The sequence below is a fragment of the Elgaria multicarinata genome, chromosome 21, assembly GCF_023053635.1.
Source record: "Elgaria multicarinata webbii isolate HBS135686 ecotype San Diego chromosome 21, rElgMul1.1.pri, whole genome shotgun sequence".
NCBI lineage: Eukaryota > Metazoa > Chordata > Lepidosauria > Squamata > Anguidae > Elgaria > Elgaria multicarinata.
In genome coordinates, this window is record NC_086191.1 from 8,870,699 (window position 1) to 8,890,169 (window position 19,471).

The following is a 19,471-nucleotide window of genomic DNA, read 5'->3' on the forward strand; positions in this document are numbered from 1 at the left end:
TGCAGGGAGTAAGCAGACTCAGGCCCCCAGCAAAGGACCATCTCACCCCCAGCTGCAACATCTTTTGGGGGCTGGGAGCTTAAGAGGCAGGCTCCCGCTACCTGGGATCGTGTCCATCGGATCCAGCCAGGAGAGGATGCCTACAAAGCAAGGGGCCAGTCAGGGGCTGTTGTCCTGCCTTGGGGGTTTGCCTAGACCAGCCTTCCTCAACCTGGGGCGCTCCAGATGTGTTGGACTGCAACTCCCAGAATGCCCCAGCAGCTGCTGGGGCATTCTGGGAGTTGCAGTCCAACACATCTGGAGCGCCCCAGGTTGAGGAAGGCTGGCCTAGTCTGTGGAACCTTCCAACTGCCTCCTAGCAGACTCAGGCTCCCAGTACAGAACCATCTCAACCCCAGCTGCAACATCTTTTTGGGACTGGGAGCTTAAGAGGCAGGCTCCTTTGGGGGCGTTGTGTATTTTAAACTTCTTCTTTTTTTTACATTTCTTTTTCTAGGTTTTACAATGTTATGTTTTAAACTTTGTAATACCGCCTTGAGGCCCAGTATTGGGCAAAAGGCGGAATACAAATAAATATAGTAGTAGTAATAATAATAATAATAATAATAATAATAATAATAATAATAATAATAATAGGCCATCGCCAGCCAAATTCGCCGCCTAGCTTTAGTCACAAGGATTCAGGGGGTGCCAGGAAGACTACACATTCACCTGCCACCATTTCGTTCGACAATTTCATTCAACGCTAGACCGGCAGGGCTGGCCGGGAGGCGCTGAGCTCAACTGCGCGGCTCTAAGCATCCCCACGTCAGGACGGTTCACAGCTTCGCCACACCTCCGCGGCCCGGACCGGAGCGGCGGGAAGGCGCTCTTGCGCTCATGTCCTGCTCGCGGGCGTCCCGTGGAGGCCCTTGCTGTGCCTCTGCGGGATCCCAACGTTGTACTAGACGCGCCTTTGGCCTGCCCAAGCAGGGATCTTCTCATGTTCCCGCCGTCTTAAATATGTCAGCAAGGAAATTTAACAAGAGGGGAAAAACACCTTTGTAAGCTTGTGCCGCACCCAGCCAGTGTCAACGCCAGCCCTGGGGTCCATCTCCCTTGAGAAGAGGGGGAGCACCTGTACTACAAATTGTCCCCCGCAGCTGCGGCATCTGGGCCAAAGCAGGAATATAGGTGGTTTGGAGCGGTGGACATTTGGGCCAGTCCTACTTGCCCGCCCCAAACACCTCCACTGCCCACCCCACCCCTATCAAATACGGAAGCACAGCTGAACCAAGCCCCAGGCGGGGGTGGAACATCTGTGCCCCCAATTCCAGGTAGGTTCGACCTCTAAATCCCATCTGCCCCAGCGAGAACAGCCGATGGTCAGGGATTACGGGAACTGGAGGCCAACGGCACTTGGAGGATCCCAGGTGGGGCACAGAGAGCCCAACCCGGTACCTGTTTCTCATTTTGAACCCCCACCCCCCCCCCCCCCGGTCCCCCAAATTTATCCCACTGCCTCTCTCTGCCCTGGGCAAACATGCGGAGCGACGCGGCTGCGCAGACGGCCTCCAGACACTCAGCTAGGAGGGAATCGTTTTAATCAAATCCAGGTTCCGTACACAGTCGGGAGGGAGGATGCGTGGAAAGAAACGAAATAAATAAAAGTCAAAAGAGTGGCGCCCCGGAGAGAGAGGGGTCACAGGATGAGTCGCTGTCTTGTCTCCTCGCAAGACTTCCAAAAGACGCCCGCTGGGGTTGCCGCTCGTTTAATAAACAGCGATTAGACGAGAGACGGGCCGGGCTTCCGTTGAGTCCAATGCAAGACGGAGAGACAGTGGCATCGGCGCCGAAATCAGAACCCTGCCCCCTGCCCCCAGCCAACCAACGCAGGTGCTACAAATGGATGCTCCGGTGTGAATCCCCCATGGTGTCTGCATGGGAGAAGCGTTCCCTAGCGGCCGGAGGGGACGCGTGGGAAACCGATTTCCACCCGCAGCGGGATGCTATCCTTCTCCACCGTGTCCTGAGGAGGCTTCCCCGTCGAAAGGGAGCGGCCGGGCGCGAGCGCGGCTAAATGGACTCGATCTGCTTGCGCACTTTCTCCAGGGCTTTCCGGTCGAGCATGCGCTGGCGACTCACCACCAGCAGGGCAAAGACCGCCGACACGCCCAGCACGGCGCCCTCGAACTTCCAGAAGAGGCGCGCCTCCATCACCGTCGAACGGCAGCTGCAAGGGAAAGGTGGGGTCAGCGTCACACCCAGCGCACAAGAGGGAACACTTCCAGAGGCCAGGACGGAATCGGCCTTCCCTCCGGCTCAAATTCCAACAGCCGCGTCTTAACGGCGCACAAGAGGTGCCCGTGGGGAGCGGCGGGGCGCCCAGTGGTTCTCAACCTTTTTTGCTCCATTCCCCCCTTTCACCATGGTTCCGAATATAATTCCCCCCTTCCCAAGATAGTCTAACTCAAAAGGTGCATTCCAAATAATAGGCATATAATATTGAAAATCTTCCATTTTTTTGCTATATTAGTCCCATTTAAAGGGGCAACGCAAAGCATGGCCCCTTTTACAGTCTCAGCTCCCATGCTTCCCTTTAAATGGGAAGCTTGAAACTTCTAGGATTGCGAGGGAGGGAGGGAAAAGAGAGCAAAGGCCTGGCTTTTGCAGACGACAGGACGCTTTTCGGGGAGGTTTTTAATAACATGTGTAGGAAGACATAATCTCCAGGACATCATACTTTGCTGAATAGTGGACCCAATTTCCCCCCTGGAACCCTAAAATCCCCCCCAGGGGGGAATTCCCCCCCTTGTTGAGAACCCATGCTTTAAAGGGAGAAAAGTAGCCCAGAAGGCGTGACTGAACTGTAGTCGCCGTCAAATAACGCCCGCTAATAGCAAACTCGGGTGCTGCGTGCCAATGAGTTTTGTAGCCGAAATGGGGGCACTGAGAAAGGAGGAGGAGGAACCAGCATGCTCAGGGGAACCTGAAAGTTTTTAGAGGTAATAAATAAATAAATAAATAAATGGAATAGCCTGAAAGATGATATGACTGGTTTGCTAGAACCCTGAACAGGAGTACACTGTGCTGCAAGGTTGGAAATATCGAATCATCTCAAGCCAGCATCCCCCATGACAGCTGCAAACTTTGAGGTTCCTCTGAGAACGTGTTGATAACTCCCTTGTCTTTCTCAGCGCCTCCGTTTCAGCCACAAAACCACCGGCCCGCAGCACCCGAGTTGGCTTTTAGCGGGATTGACTGGAATACGCCAATTCAGTCGTGCCTTCCTAGTGGGGACACAGGCTCACTTTCTCCCTCTAAAATGCATCCTGTGCTGGCTGGGGGATGCTGGGAATTGTAGTCAAACACAGCCAGAAGGCTCCGAGCTGAGCACTCACAAGAGGTGGCCTGCCACTGCCGTGCCGTGCAAAAGGGCCACCAAACCAGTACGCTCCCTCCACCCACCCGGCTGTGCAGCTGGCCACCATCAGTGACAGGGCACTGTGCCTGCCGTGAGGAGGGGGCCCTGTCCCGCGCCTTCCAACACACCCACCTCTTGAATTCGCCCTTCTTGGAAGCACTGCAGTTGATCTGTTCGACGAAGCCCGTGGTGCCGCACACCGGCAATGTTTTCTACGGCCAAGAGGACGCGTTCGTTAAAATACCGCCACATCAAGGACAGCTGCCGCCGTTTTGGTTTCGTCCTCCCAGGCATTAACCCCACGGCTGGAAAGCAGGAGGGAAACCCCCTTGGGGAGGGGTCTCCATCCCTCAGGGCTGCCAGGCCGTGTGCGCATGTGCGAGGCTGGTTTCTTGCCTTCGATGACCCGTGGCTCGTAAGCCGCTTTGCGCAACGTTTGATTGAAAGGCAGGGCACAAACCTCCAAGTAAAAATAATAAACAAACAGGCCTGCATGCAAACGGAGAAGAGGGGACCCATTTCCCCCACCTTTCTACGGCAGCGGAGTCACGTGGCCAATTTCCAGGTTCCCCAGATAGGGCTAAAAAGACCCCCAGATAGCTACTGCCAGTCTGTGTAGACAAGACTGAGCGCTGACGGATTCAGGGTCTGACTCAACGTAAGACAACATCCCATGCTCCTATTGTTGCAGCCCTCCGTTCAGAATCATGAGGACCGGAGTCTTTTCCTTTTAGCGGAATTAAGGCCGTAACTCAGTAGTGTAAGCACGGACTTTGCGTGCAGGAAGTCCCAGGTCCGATCCTCAGGTAGGGCTGGAACTGATTTCTGATGCCATGTCCCAAACGACATGGCATCAGAAATCAGGCTCAAAGTTAGCCACCGAAAGGAGGCTGCCCTGCCGTATCCCTGCCTGAGTCCATGCTGTTGCCTCATCACTGTCTATATCAGATTGCATCAGCAGGGAGAGGGGGGGTCATCTCCATCACTGATTGCGATGGAACCGTTCCATAATCCGCCTTACTAAGGGGCAAGGGGACGACGTGCCCTCCAAGGAAGCTACCCATTTATTTCGTTAGATACTTAGCTCCAAGTATTTCTAAATCGCTTGCATCTACAGTTTTCAAAGCAGACCCCATAAACCATAAAATATCTACACATTCGGAAGATGTCAGGCTAAGTCACGCAGGGGATGCTAAGCGTAAACGGATCAAGCCTTCAACACGCCCCTAAAAATAAAAAGGGATGCCGCGCATATCAGGGAAAGATGTTGCGGCACTGGGAGCGCCTCGCTCTGAACAACTGTGGGGCAGACCTCGGGAAGACAGCACCTTGCAGATGGACTCAACGATCAAATGGGTCTACAGGAGGACAAGGCAGTCCCTTGGGCAACCAGATCCCAAGTTGTTTAGGCCTTTATGTACCAGCAAAAAAAGGTAAGAAAACTTTTAAGGGCACAATCCTATGCATGTTTAGACAAAAAAAAAAGGCTTACAGCTCCCAGCCCCCCCCCCCCAGCAAACTCTGGCCTCACCCATTGGCCGGAGAATCAAGGGCCACTGGGAAGCTGCCTCCCATGAGGCAAGGGGGAGACCAAGGTAGCCCCATGTATCGACCAGGGAAGGAGAAACCGCAGGGAACTGGTTTTGCCCTTCCCCGCAAATGAAGAACACCTATAAAAGCTATGCAACTAAGAACTGGTGCCTGATTTTTTGCTTTTTTCGTCCTCCCTCCCAATCTCCTTTCCTTTTGTGTCGTGCCATTTAGATCGCGTCTCGTTATCCATTTTTGAGCATTTGGGGAGGGGCTTGAAGAGTAAGGGTAAAAATGCTGGAAATAAATCAATAAGGGATATACACTGCCACTGAGAAACTGTGTCTGTGACTATGGTTCCAAGGTGTCCACATCCGCATGGCGGCCGTACTAGCCCGCCTTTTACACCCCCCTCTCCAGTGTGACATGGCCAATCCAAAGCCCAGCTCCTCCTGACCCAGCAAGCACATGGCCCTCCTGTGGAGAACTCTGTCAAGAAAGGCGAATCACTTACAGTCTGAAAACTTGTGCAGGGGGCACACTGTACCGTCACGACGAAGTCTCCGGTCTGCCAACAGGGCGTGGCGCCAGGCAAGTTCACTGCGAGAAGCCAAACAGGATATTCCGCGTCACTGGAGTCATGTCAAAGCTGGCCCTACAGTGTTTCAGAAAGCATGGGCCCCGGCCCTGTCCCCACTGCAGGCACCCAGCCCTCACGAAACATTTGCTGTAACGTACTGCTTCCCACGCCCCCACCCCCGGCCTTCCAGAGACAGTAACGCACGAACACACACACACACACACACACACACAAAAGGTATACAGAACCATCCTCTAACCTGGGCTCCTGACATCATTTTCAAGAGCAACCTCAGCCAACCTGGAAATAGAATAGAAAATTTTGATTATTATTATTATTATTATTATTATTGCGAATGACAGCAGCTGGAGCAAAGGGAATTAAAGTAACGTAAGGGAGATAATTTTCAGGAAATGGGAACAGGTAGCAATCCAGCTCTCAGGGTTGTAGTGCCTGAGCTTGCCTTTTTCCTCCGCCCTCCCCACCCCTTTTTCCTTTTATGATGTCTTTTACATTGCACGCTTGCTTTCTCCTTGATCCATAAGTCACCCTATGGGAACGGGGTGAAAAAGAAAAAGGGAAATAAAGGGAAAAGAAGACTAAGGCTGAAATCCTATACTATTTTACCCAGGAGTAAGCCCCACTGAAATTAATCAGACTTACTTCTGAGTAGACATGTATAAGATTGTACTATAACACTACTACTACTCATGTTAATAATAATAAATCACTTTTAAGCAGCCTTCGAGATACGTTTGGACTACACCTCCCGTCATGCCCAGACAGCGGGGCAGCTGGCTGGGGCTGATGGGATATGCAGTCCAAACACATCTGCTGGGCGCCTAGCTGGGGGAGGCTGGCCTATTATTGGCTCCCTAGGGAACCCCCACCTCCAATAACAGGACCCCCCAGTTCCTCCTCCCCCCAAGCCACCCCCTTACCCAGGGGGCGCAACGATGAACCCCCAAAGCGCAGCCAACACCAGCCGCCATCTTGGCCCCATCGTCGCTCCACCATAAGCGCACTTCCGCCACGCTCATGGGCTCTGGCGGGGCATTCTGGGAAGAAGGTAGGTCCCTTCGTAACGCGCACGCGCGCTGCGACGGCCGCTGATACCGCCGTGGAAGGCAGGCTTGGTTAAGAGAGAGGGGCGTTGAAGGCACAGTCTCTATGGTGTTTCTCTAGAGACTTTCGGTCCTCCGTTGCAGCCAAGAGGAGCCGCCATATGCGGGGCAAAGAGTGGGTAGAGTACATTAATAGGAATCAGTGATTAAGGAGACAGGCTCCGATTTAGGTGAGGCTATAAATCCATTCTGGGTTTCAGTCAGAAGCCTAAAGGCTCTATCCAAGGTGCTGAACCTATTCAATGCATGTTTAGACAGAAAAAACACTCCTACAATTTCCCAGTTCTCTAGAAAGGATGAGACTTTGATGCCACCTAAACTCCAAGCAGGTAACAGAGACGTTCAGTCCCCCTCCAGACAGGCCTGGATATGGCCACAGCCTTTCCCCACTCTAGTGAGATGTATGAATATTTCTTTTTAAATTATAGTCATTGTTTCGGAATTTGCATCGAGAGATAGATAGACAGCATGATGTTAGCTGTATGCAAAGCTGTGCCCTGTTTTCGGGTGATGGTGGAGTAACTGCCCTACGAGCTGCATCCCATATCAGCTATGTTGATCAATGTTCAGAAAGTTCTGCACTGGCTTTTGGCAGCTTAGCAAGGCCATATTTTTTGTCCTCTTGCTTTTCTCTCAGAAGCAGACCTGAAAGTGCAGAGGGATTTAAAAACAACAACAAGAAATCGTGTCACCTCACAGGATGCTCCGGCTTGCTCTTACGGGGCAATCACCTGGGGCAATCATTTGCCTGTCAGCTTTGCCCCCAGCCTTACAGAATCTCAGCATGTTCGTAAAGAGGCCATCACCTCCTTTCCAGGAAAATGTCTGAGGATACTTTCCCCAGGCAGGACCTGACAGCCACTTTAAACAGTCAGCAAAATCAAAGCAAGACTGCCTAAGAAACATTCAAATGCACAGCTGATATAACTCTCAATGTTTCATTTGCCAGAATGTGTTAAGTATCTAATCTAAACTGGATATTTAATTCTAAATACTATATTCTAGTTTTAACTAGAAATGACAGAAACTACAAAGGGGAACTGTTATAACCTGATTTCCTTCCGGAATGAGCTCTAAGTTTGCATCGAGGGATAGATACATAGCTTAATGCCAATTTGCAATTCATTTACGATCCACAGATTAGAAAAGTACTATTTCTTATCCGAAACTGACCAAGCAGTAGGAAGCAATGAATGGATTTACAATTTGATTATCTTAAAGACATGAAGTTGTTTTTAGATGTATGTTGTCTTCGTGTATATTGCTTGTGCGTTTTAGGTAAATGGTTTTTAAATGTTGTATACTGTATTTTAAAGTTTTTAATCTTTGTAAACTGCCCAGAGAGGTTCGGCTATGGAGCGGTATAGAAATGCAATAAATAATAATAATAATAATAATAATAATAATAATAATAATAATAATAATAATTCTCCCCTCTACATTGATCCATTTCAGGGGGAGAGGAAGATGCATGTGTGTGAATCTTCCGTCATAAACATCTCCCTGCACCAAGAAAAAGAACACCTCAGGGAGACGAATAGGTTAATCCCTTCTTCCTAACACACTATTTTCTATTCTTTAAGGATGATCTCGAAGGATGGTACAGTTTAACAAGAGCTTCACCACTTGGTTCTATGTTTGTTTCAAAGGTGGGAGATTAATCTGGGATTTAAAGCTGCTTTGGAATGCTTTTTTAATGGAAAAGCGGGTGTAAATATTGGAACAGCAACAAACGATCATAATTTGCTAATGAAATTTTATGGCAAAATTAACTGGTTAGGGTTGAAGGTCAACGCAAGTCTCCTTCTCATTTCTGTTAGGTGCTTGAATCACGGCAAGTTAATTGTGGGGGCGGCAGCCTTGCATTGAATTGAGGGGAATGTAGTATAGTTATTCAGCATGCGAGTGGTCAGATTCAAGCTTCCCAAACATCAGGTCTTACTGGGCAACGGTTTGAAAGCCATCGCAAGGCCAGAAAAGTTTTGTGCTGTTGCAATTCGACGGATTTTTTTAAAAATTTTTTTTACAGCATTGCAATGTTTGGTGTGATGAGGAATGTTCTCTTCTTATGCACAAGTGTAGCTTTGCAGGGAAAGAAACACCTGGGACCTCTGGTGGTGGGCAGTGAATTAACCGTGGCAGAGAGGCCAATGGGGGGAAAAGGGGAAGTCTTATGCAAATATTACACCAACAGCCATCTGAACAACTGGACTGACAGCAGAGAAACTGACGAGGTCGAGAGAATCCACGTTTTTTGAGACGAAATCACCTACCAGGGAGCTGGTTACCTGGAGAACAGGACCAGGATTGTTTTCAGAACACATTCTCTGGATTATACAACTTGTGCTGATTCTGATGAGGCGCTGAGTTCCTCGGAGCCTGGGTTTCCTCTCGGTCTCTCTGATGCCGGTGGGAAAGGAGTCCACCTTGCCTTTTGCAGCAATCAGTATCGCTTCTCGGCCTTTTGGCTAAGATCAAGTGTAGTATCTGTTCTTATCAGTTTAATATCTGATATGTCCTCTATTTGAGGACTATATATTAAATGGATTTTTGGAACTGGGAGATGGAATAGGGGCTTGCTCCATCCACTCCACGCATCGACCTGGTATTGCAGTACCTCCAGGAACGGTGCACCTCCCCTCTGGGGAGAATATGGCTGGTTCAAAGAGAGATCAAACAATAAGTCACTCTGGAGTAGTCCTGCTGGCTGCTCCATTCCCTTTCCCTTTGCAAACAGACTCCAGGCACGCCTCTAATTTTAGTCTTGGGGGACTGAAGTAGAGGCTTGCCCTATGGGCTTGCTGCCATTTCATGTCATTTCTTTCATTTCTATTCCACCCAATAGCCAGCGTGCTCTTCTGGGCAATTCACAAAAATCACAGCCCCCAAACTACAAGAAAATAAAAACAGAATAGAATCATAGGATAGTAGAGCTGGAAGGGGCCTATAAGGCCATTGAGTCCGATCCCCTGATCAACGCAGGAATCCACCTTAGAACATACGTTTCATTAACATGCAAAATTTGAAAACACATTAAAACAGCTACAAAACAATTACCGCAAAATAAAACGGATAAAATAATGGACTAGATAAAACAACGGACATTAAAAGCCCCACCATATGCTGTCAAAGGCCTGGGAAAGTCTTAACCTGGCACCGAAAAGGTGGCAATGTTGTCACAGGAAGACCTCAGTGGGAGAAAATTACGCAATTGGGGGGCCACCACTCAGAAGGCCCTCGCCCTTGCTGTCATCCTCTGAGCCAGACAATGAGATGAGCCTCTCTATCCCTTCAAATATATATCGCAGGAACTTAGGTACCTTTATCACATAGATGTAGAAACAATCCAGAGTACACTTTCTTGACCTGGACCCATCCATATCTTGTGTTGGACTACAATCCCCATTGTCCCCAGACAAAGTAAGTCGCCCTTACTCTGTGGCCTCCAGGATCATGCTGGCGTGCTATGGAGCCATGGCAGGACACCTTGATCTGAAGGCAGTCCCCAAATCAGAGTGATGGTGGGCTAGGAAAAAGCAGCAATGCCTGGTGGCCAGATGTGCATGAAGCGCTAGGACTAACCTTCCTCAACCCGGTGCCCTCCAGATGTTTCGGACGATAGCTCCCAGAATGCCTGTCCATTGGCCATGTTGGCTGACATTGATGGGAGATGAAGTCCAAAACATCCCGTGTGTCAAGGACCCATGCACACAATTCTGGAGCAGCATCTCAATTCTGTTGCTGAGTTCCGATTCTTTAAAAGGCAACGGTTGTTATGTCACGCTTCCAGGAGATGGCGCCCTAGCACAAGCCACCATGGCTAGCGTTTCTTTAATTTCCTTCCTTCCATTCCTAACTCGCCCAGCCCCAAAACACAACATGATCAAATACAAAACCTCTACAAAGTGTTTTTTTAAAAAACGGAATAAAAGCCAGCAGCAGGGTAAAGATCTGAAACCCGGGCCTCTAGATTCGTCCAAGAGAGTTTAAAACGACCTGGTGGGCCTTCCGTTACCGGAACAGATTCTGCTGGGCATGAGAATTTGTAAGCTTGGACGTTGCACGGAGATCTTCGCTTGGAAGAAAGGAAAGCCGGTTCCCCACATTTTAAAAATCCCCTCTTTAATTTTCCTACGAAAGAAAAAAAAGTTTACAGAACAGGGCAGAGTTTCATCTGAGCCTAGAGCTGCAAGCCAACCTTCCAGGGTGAAATTTTGGACATTCCTCCACGGGCAAAACATTCCCTCCCCACTCCCTCCCCCACCCCACCTCACCTCAAATCTAAGTGATGTAAAAAACAAAAGAAAAAGCTTTAAGGCAACCTTGGGGATGTTACTGTGCCTGCTTCCCTCCGGCTGGCCTTCTTTCTGCCTCTCCCAAACAAAGCTTCAACTAGCTCACACCGGCTTTGAGCCCCAACCTTCCTTCTGTGCAACATATAAACCCACAGGGATGGACAGGCACGGCCGATGGCTCAGAGGTGGGGCGGGGGGCAGAAGGAACGGGGCCTGGAGGCCTGACAAGCGGGTTGCACTGTCCATCGTTTGGAAGCAATGCGCAGGAAAGGAATTATCTCTTGGAAGGCGCCTTGGGAGGCTTTGCCTGAAAAGAGGCATGGACACGTGTGTGTGTGTGAGTGTGTGTGTGTTTCAGGGGTGCACAAGCTGCCTTGTTCGCAGTAGAGGAAGCAATTTGCCAAGGCGAATGTCCGAGAGGACTCTTCCAATCGCCCCCCCCACCCCGTTTTGAAGCCACACAGCAGCGGCGTCCCTCCCTGCCCGCCCCTCCAAACCCAGCGCTGCGGTCCTGACTGTTTTCAGCCCGGAGACGTCACTGCAAATATTTAATACTGTTCAAAGGATTACAAAAAGGCAAACCATGAGCGAGAGGCACGTGTGCGTGGACTGATCTTTTTGGGGTGGGGGGGATGATTTTGCGTGCCCAGGTTAAAGGATCTGCACAAGTACCGTGCAGAGGGAGCCTCCTTCCCCCCTGGAAACCGGGAACTGGTCAGCCTCCTTCCTATGAGTAATACAGCGCAGAGTCGCTTGGCAGCGGGGGAAGACATTCTGCCGATCGACAGGCCGGATTCACGAAGATTCGGTAGCGCCCCTTGAAATTCCAGAGGTTCAGGGCTGGCCCAGTGCATTCTAGTATATCGTCCCTTTCTTGAGATCCCCACTTCAGATCTGTCGGGATCCCTCAGCTGAAGGAGCACGGGATCCAGAAGGAAAGAGGGGGAGGTCCCGGCCTCCAGCTGCCGTCTGCCCTCGGGGTCCGGCCCGGAAGGGCTTGAGAGTCTCCGCGAAAGAGAACGGAGGCGTTTTGGAGTGAAGGGGGAGATGGTGCCCGCTGCAGAGGCCTCTGGAGTGGCAACGGGCTGCTTCTAGACGAGCCGGCTGCTAACTACACCATGGAACATTTACTGCTGCTTTTCTGCGGCCTTTTGGGGTCCAACATTCCCTTGATGTGCTGCTGAGCCTGAAAAAGAGGAAGGGGGGGTGCATAGGTAACGTGAGGGGCAGCTAGGAAGTTTTAGAGGGCGGTTTTGTGGCTGCCGCTGATTGTCACCATCCGTATTGTCTTGCTGCTCTTGTGAAATTACTATTTTTAAAAATAAAATAAAATAAAGCCCACTTGTCGCTTCATAGTGCGTTTCGTCTTATGCTTCGTTTCCAGTTAAGAACGGATTCTTGACCTTCTCTATGGAGAAGGTTTCTTCTCAGATTCATTACCCACCCTACGGCTCTGACGTTCTTCCTCAGGCTAGCTGGCTTTCCTCTGAACCATCACCCTGACGCCCCTTTCCTCGGGCATCCAGTACTCACCGGTTTCTTGCCCGATTTCAGAAGGATGTCCCTGGCCAAAGTGCTGAAAGCCTGGGGGGAAAAGAGCAGGTAGGGTGAGGCTAAGGCGCCCCATCATTTCCATTACATGCAATTATTGCCTTAGCGCTTCACAATCTTGCTTGCCTTCACAACACCCCTGCGAGGTAGACTATTATCTCCATTTAACACAGGGAGAACTGTGGTGCAGAGAAAACAATTGCCCACATGTATAATCTGGGAAGCATGTGGGGCATAAAGGCAAACCACTCCCTCCTGTCGTCCATTCCCAGTGTCCTGATTGGCACCCAATGCTAAACCCTGCTGTGGTTCGTTGAAATCTGGCTTGTTGTTGAGCCTAAACCCATCCCCGCAAACAAACCACGGTCGGTTATCCAGCTGGAAACCATGAATAGAAGCCATGGTTTGTTGTATGAAGTCTGGCTTGTTTAACCAGGGCTTGTTGTGATGCCTGAACACAAAGGCATTTGGGATACAGGGAGGGAGTGGGCAAAGGAAGAGGGAAATAAATAAGTCAGGAACAAAACTACAGTTTGTTCAACCGTCTGCCAGACAAACCCTGGCTAGAGCAACAAACCCTGGTTTAAATAAGCCAGGGTTATTGCTCTATCCCCAGGATGGGTTATTGGGATGGATGCTGCCCCTGAACATGGAAGCTGAGGATACACTGTCCTTGGTTCTGAACATGGAGGTGGGAGGTGCACTGCCCCTGAACACCTGTCATTTTGGCACTGACAGCTCGCTCGTTTCCCATGAATGTATCTAATCCTTTTAAAAAGCCACGGGAAGGCAGATGCCGCCCCAAATCCCGTGACAGTAAGTGGCACAAATCTATACCATAAACTCCGTTCCTTGCCTGTTCGGGTCAGCCCCCCAAACTCCAGCCATAGAATCATAGAATAGCAGAGTTGGAAGGGGCCTACAAGGCCATCGAGTCCAACCTCAATGCAGGAATCCACCCTAAAGCATCCCCGACAGATGCTTGTCCAGCTGCCTCTTGAAGGCCTCTAGTGCGGGAGAGCCCACAACCTCCCTAGGTAGCTGATTCCACCGTCGCACTGCTCTAACAGTCAGGAAGTTTTTCCTGATGTCCAGCCGGAATCTGGCTTCCTTTAACTTGAGCCCGTTATTCCGTGTCCTGCACTCTGGGAGGATCGAGAAGAGATCCTGGCCCTCCTCTGTGTGACAACCTTTTAAGTATTTGAAGAGTGCTATCATGTTTCATCGTGCGGCCAACCATGCCGGCTGGAAGATGCTGGGGGTTGTAGTCCAACCACTCCGGCTGGGGGAGGCTGCCCCACTCACCTCTTCTACGTTCAAGCTGGACTTAGCGCTCGTCTCAAAGAACCGGATCCCGTGCTCCTTGGACAGCTGTCGGCAGATGAAACGGACAATTGAACAGAAAAGCAAAATACAGCTAGACTTGGGTTGTTTGTACGGATCAACCCAACTGCCTGCATTTTTTTGGACTTTCTTCGGAGGTGCGGAAATGATGAGCAGGGCTGGGCAGAGGAGGGGAACAGTTGGCATGGGCTTATGATTTTGAGGGGGCCTACTGCAAGTCACCCTGGGCAAAGTTGATTGATTTTTCCGTTGTTGATGATGAATTTGCCCAAAGAAAAGCACGTAAAGCATTTCTGAATGTGAAGAAGTGATGTCTTATATACACCTTGAATAAAAGTGCTTGCCATGACCTTTTTTATAAATCGTTCTAGTTCATATGTATTTAGAACTGATTAATGAGCAGTTTGAAATGGGGCCTACATTTCCTATCTGGCCCGGGCCTATTACCAGCTTTGCCCGGCCCTGACGATGAGGCGCCTGCACTTCTGAAAAGGCTCCTGGCTGTGCAATCCTGCAGCGCTGCCAAACTCTGCCTGCTTTTGTGCCGCGGCTCTGCCCATGTTTGGGTCTAGCCTTGGCCGCCATCCGATAGAGCCCTGCCTATCAGCAGCTCCCCACGTCCCCTTCCCCGAGACCGCGGAGAGCAGAGCCCAGACTGAAACCCAGAGCGGATTCGCCGCCCCGCTGGCATCGCAGCCACCAGCCTCCACTACTCCCGCCAGAGGCAGCCCCGTACCTTCTCCGCTTGGTCCCGGGGCACTTTGCGCTTGTTCTCCATGTCACTCTTGTTCCCCAGCAGGAGGCGCTCCACGCCGGCCGAAGCGTTCTGCGGAAAGGGGCGTCCAGGGCAGGGAGAGACCTGTCAGAGAGCAGGCTGGGGGGGGCGGATGGGGCCCTTCTTCCGGCTACACCCCTCTCCTCCCAACAGCCCATCATTCTGTGGCTTCCTGGCTTTTGCACGGCTTCCCCCCACCCCAGCAAACAAGTCAGACATCCTTGCATATCTCCCACCAAACAGCCAAAGTTCTCCCAGATCTGCCTTTCCCGCTTACCAGAGCAGGCGAGGGAGGGACATGGTTGGAGGGAGGAACACAGCACCTCGCTCCCCTCTCATCCGTCCGTTCCCCCCCCCCCGCCAACTTTTTCTCTTGCTCACTCACCTCTTTGATGCTCTTCATCCAATTCTGGATATTTTCGAAGGATTTTTCATCGGTGATATCGTATACAAGGATAATCCCCTAGGAAAGCACTTGGTGTTAATACTTGGAGGATTTGCTCTTATTTAGGGGATAGACGCCCCCCCCCCCCGTTTCTTAGAATCATAGAATAGTAGCGTTGGAAGGAGGCTATAAGGCCATCGAACCCAACCCCCTGCACAATGCAGGAATCCACCTTCAAGCATCCCTGACAGATAGCTGTCCAGTTGCTTCTTGGAGGCCTCTAGGGTGGGAAAGCCCACCACCTCCCTAGGTCACTGGTTCCATTGGCGTACTGCTCTAACAGTCAGGATGTTTTTCCTGATGTCCAGCCAGAATCTGGCTCCCTGTAACTTAAGCCCCTGATTCCGTGTCCTGCACTCTGGGAGGATCGAGAAGAGATCCTGGCCCTCCTCTGCGTGACAACCTTATCAGAGACCAACTGCCCAGTTCTATCCTGACCAAGAAGAAAGTGGACAGGGTAGGGGGCAGATTCCATACCATGGCTCCCCGGTAATATGCCGTGGTGATGGTCTTGAACCGTTCCTGGCCAGCCGTGTCCCTGCAAGAGAAATAAGCCCCAGATAACAAGGGGGGACGATTATCTCGTACCCCTTCCCATCGAAAACCATTCCATTACTGTGCCCCATGTATTTTATCTGATAAACGCACATAAAATGAGCTCAGCCGAAGCAAACCAAAGTTCTGTCTAGTCCGGTATCCGGTTTGCCACAGTAGCCAATCATATGCCTCCACCAGCAACTGCTATTCAAGGATAGATTCCCAATCCTGTTCTGAAAGGCTTGAAATGCCCTCTTCTGAGGCTTCATCACTGGCGGGAAGAGCTTGAAGCTAAAAGAGGATGGTATTTTGACCCTGCATCCTTGGCTCCGCCCACCACTGGAATGCGGCCCCCAGAGCCTCTCTGAAATTCGGCCCTCGGGCTGAAAGGTTCAACACCCCTGCTTCCCTCCCACATCACTCCTTCGGCCCCTTTGACACGTCCACCCCAACTCGCAGGATCCTTTTACAGGTTTCAAAAGAACCTCTTTTTTCAAGTCCTTCTTCAAATGCACAATGATCAGAGCTTTTCCCATGAAGCTTAACCTCTCTGTCCTTATCCCAAACTGACACACACACCCAGTATAGATTACCAGATTTGCACATCTCCACCCCACCCCTGCAATCTATGCCAAAACATAGATTGTAAGCGTATCGGGGCAGAGCCGTGGCGTTGTGCTGCTGCCGTCGTTCCCGCTGACTCTGTCCCAAAAACACGTACCAGACTTGCAGCTTGATCCGCTTGCCTTCAATATCCACGGTCCGGATCTTAAAGTCAATCCCTGGAGGAAGGGAGAGCGAGTCAGTAAGGGTTTCATTCCATAGGCACATAGTCACGCCTTCTTTCCCCCGGCTTTAATTAATCTGGAATAACTAGCATCTCCTAGTTCTGCACTCAGCGTTGTGCACACACTTGCACAGATTAGATTCCACAGTCAGACACAATGGCCCCATTCAGAAGACACCTTAAACCACGGCTTTAACCATGGTGGTTAAGCTAGAAAGCTGGGCTGTGTTCAGAAGACACCTTAAACCATGGCTTTAACTACGGTGGTTTATTTATTTATTACATTTTTATACCGCCCAATAGCTGAAGCTCTCTGGGCGGTTCACAAAAATTAAAAACCACGAAGAGCATAAAAACAACCAACAAATTTAAAACACACATACGAAATACAATATAAAAAGCACAACCAGAATAAAACCACACAGCAAAAATTAATATAGGTTAAAATATGAGACTAAAACAGCAAAGTTTAAATTTAAGTTAAATTAGGTGTTAAAGTACTGAGAAAATAAAAAGGTCTTTGGCTGGAAAGCCTTATTCACCATGGTTAAAGCCAAGGTTTAAGGTGTCTTCTGAACACAGCCTGGCTTTCTGGCTTAACCACCGTGGTTTAAAGTGTCTTCTGAACGGGGCCAGTGGGTTAACTGCACAACAGCCCTGCAACTTAACCTAGCCTCCCTGTCTTCCCTGGGCTAAGGAAAAAAAAACTGCTGCAGGTTAATAACAACAACAACAACAATATGATTTATACTGCGCTTTATACCAGAGTGCATTCCAATTGACTTAAACATACAAAATACAGCAATATAAACAACAAATCAATCAATACACATTAGATAAACGGCTAACCAAAAATTTAATTCACAACCAATCAATTAAAACAACCGGACAATTTAAATCTCAAAGACAAATGAATTGTTCCTCAGACCAGACTGAGCTCTAGAAGATAAATATGCCGAGATCAATCCTAGGGTTTTCGCTCACGCCCCAAAGCCATTAATGGGGTGTCGGAAGTCGATCCTTATCTCACTGCCCCCAGGGAGATGGTGTGGTCTGCTGGCATAAGAACCGGAAAGGAGCCACGTTGGATCAGACCAAAGGCCTCCCAAATCCAGCAATCCGTTCACACAGCCACCCCCAATGGGAAGGCCACGAGCAGGACATGAGTGCAATAGCACCATCCCAGCCATGTTTTCCAGCAACTGGTATAGAGAGGCATACTGCCTCCGTCAGAAGAGGCAATGCATAGCCATCACGACTAGCGGCCTTTGCTAGCCTCCTCCTCCATGAATGGCTCCAATCCCTGTTTCAAGCCACCGACGTTGGTGGCCATCGCTGCATCTTGTGGAAGTGAGTTCCATAGTTTAACTCTGCGCTGGGTGAAGCAGTCTTTCCTTTGATCTGTCCTGAACCTTCCACCATTCAGCTTCATGGGATGACCTCACTGAGTTCTATTATTATTTGCAATATTTACATACCGCTTCATATCTAAAATAGATTCCGGAGCGGTGCACATAGGTATGACAGTCAAAAGAAAGAAGATTAGAAAAGCAAATTAAAACTGTTCAGTTTAAAACAAAGGACCAGAAAAAACAGCGGCTAGTCAGTTGAGGAAGGCGTCTCGAAATAGAGTTGTTTTCAGGAGGTGCCGGATTCAGCCTAGTTTTGGCGCTTGCCTGGCCTCCAGGGGCAGGGAGTTCCACAGAGAAGGGGCCACCACACTAAAGGCTCTGCTCCTGGGAGATTCCAATCGGGACATAGGTCCGTGATGAGTGAGGGAGAAAAATGCCTCCCCCTCCAGTTTCTCCATCATTTTGTACTCCTCTCTCGTGTTCCCCCTCCCTCCCCTAAGCCAAACATTGTACCCTTTTCTCAATAGCGGGGAATTACTCCGGTCCTTGGATCATTCTGATCCCGGATGAAGCAGACTCTGGTCCCTGAAAACTCATGCCAGGATCAATTTATGAGTCTTTAAAGGGCTGCCACAAGAACATCCTTTGTTGTTTGGGATCATTTGGGTTGCCCTTGTGTGCAATGCTGGCTCCTCAGTTCCTAGGAAGGGCTTCTCCCACGCACAGATGCCCGCGCCCAAGCCTCTCCCCCACCCCCCACCCTGGCCCCCTCTCACCAATGGTGCTGATGTACGTGCCGCTGAAGTTGTCCTCTGCAAAGCGGATGATCAGGCAGGTTTTTCCGACGCCACTGTCCCCAATCAGCAACAGTTTGAAGAGGTGATCGTAAGACTTGGCCATGTCCCTTTGTCCCTTTGTGGATCCTGTCCCGGGTGTCCGTCCCTGGGAGGAAAAGAAGAAGAGAAAAAGAAAAGGAAAAAGGAAGAAATCTGAAGCTTGCGGGATGAAAAGTTGAGAGAGGTGGAACTGAGGCTTCCTCTAATCCGACAGCTATTTCCCCCTTTTTCTTCTTCCTTCTTCTTGGCAGTCCAAACCACTCCCTTGATCCTGTTTGCTGGAAGGCAAGGGGGAAAGCCGTCCCTCCCGGGCAGGGAGGGGTTAAGCCAGCAGGCCTTAAATATCTGAGCTCCAAGCTGACTCAACCCCGGCTGGGAGGAACTTAGTATTCAATGGCCCCGTCATGTGGAAAAAAGATCTGGGGCTGTTCATTCATTTGCAAGGAGGAGATCTTGGTCAACTCTCCTCTGACAGAAAAGTCCAAGAAGAGGATGTTGCAGAGCTGTGTAAAGTACTTTCCCTTGCAGCGGCTGCTAAGTAACCATAGCTACCTGTTGCACACACATGGGATGGCTCCATGTCAAGAGGGATGGCCTTCACGGCCTCGGTTTTGGTTGCCAACTTTTGCAAATGGGCAGACGGCCTCTGCAAAACCGGCAGACGTTCAACAGGTGAAGCCCTCCTGGTGACTTCTCCTTCTCTCGGTCCTGCTGCTACGGGAGCACATTTAGCGGGGTCACGAGACAGGGCCTTTTTGGTGGCTGCTCCCAAGCTCCAGAACTCTCTACGGAGGAAAGCTATTTTGACTCTCTCTGTGCTGTCCTTCCACTGACAGGCAAAAACGTTTTTATTCCAGCAGGCCTTTCGCATGTAAGCTAGCCTGTAACGTTGGGCGCTGTTTTTATACTGTT

The 19,471-nt window shown here is 50.2% G+C and overlaps 3 protein-coding genes and 1 non-coding gene across 4 annotated transcripts in view; 2 read left to right on the forward strand and 2 right to left on the reverse strand.

Annotated features, from left to right (window-relative positions):
* LOC134412125 (protein S100-A13-like) overlaps positions 1–19,471 on the forward strand; it is a 344,998-nt gene that overhangs the window by 212,768 nt on the left and 112,759 nt on the right. The gene's annotated exons all lie outside the window — the stretch shown is intronic.
* On the reverse strand, positions 1,567–6,557 carry JTB (jumping translocation breakpoint). The gene is made up of 5 exons (XM_063145605.1): positions 6,455–6,557; positions 5,773–5,813; positions 5,448–5,533; positions 3,536–3,615; positions 1,567–2,212 (listed from the first exon to the last, which is right to left on the reverse strand). The coding sequence occupies exons 1-5, from the start codon at positions 6,514–6,516 to the stop codon at positions 2,056–2,058; spliced, it is 426 nt and encodes a 141-aa protein (XP_063001675.1). The 5' UTR covers positions 6,517–6,557; the 3' UTR covers positions 1,567–2,055.
* On the forward strand, positions 9,086–9,276 carry LOC134412433 (U2 spliceosomal RNA). Its single transcript, XR_010026410.1, has one exon. It is a non-coding gene; the product is annotated as a U2 spliceosomal RNA (small nuclear RNA).
* On the reverse strand, positions 11,524–18,894 carry RAB13 (RAB13, member RAS oncogene family). Its single transcript, XM_063145587.1, has 8 exons — positions 18,500–18,894; positions 16,306–16,366; positions 15,525–15,585; positions 14,988–15,065; positions 14,564–14,653; positions 13,789–13,854; positions 12,466–12,516; positions 11,524–12,118 (listed from the first exon to the last, which is right to left on the reverse strand). The coding sequence occupies exons 1-8, from the start codon at positions 18,621–18,623 to the stop codon at positions 12,044–12,046; spliced, it is 606 nt and encodes a 201-aa protein (XP_063001657.1). The 5' UTR covers positions 18,624–18,894; the 3' UTR covers positions 11,524–12,043.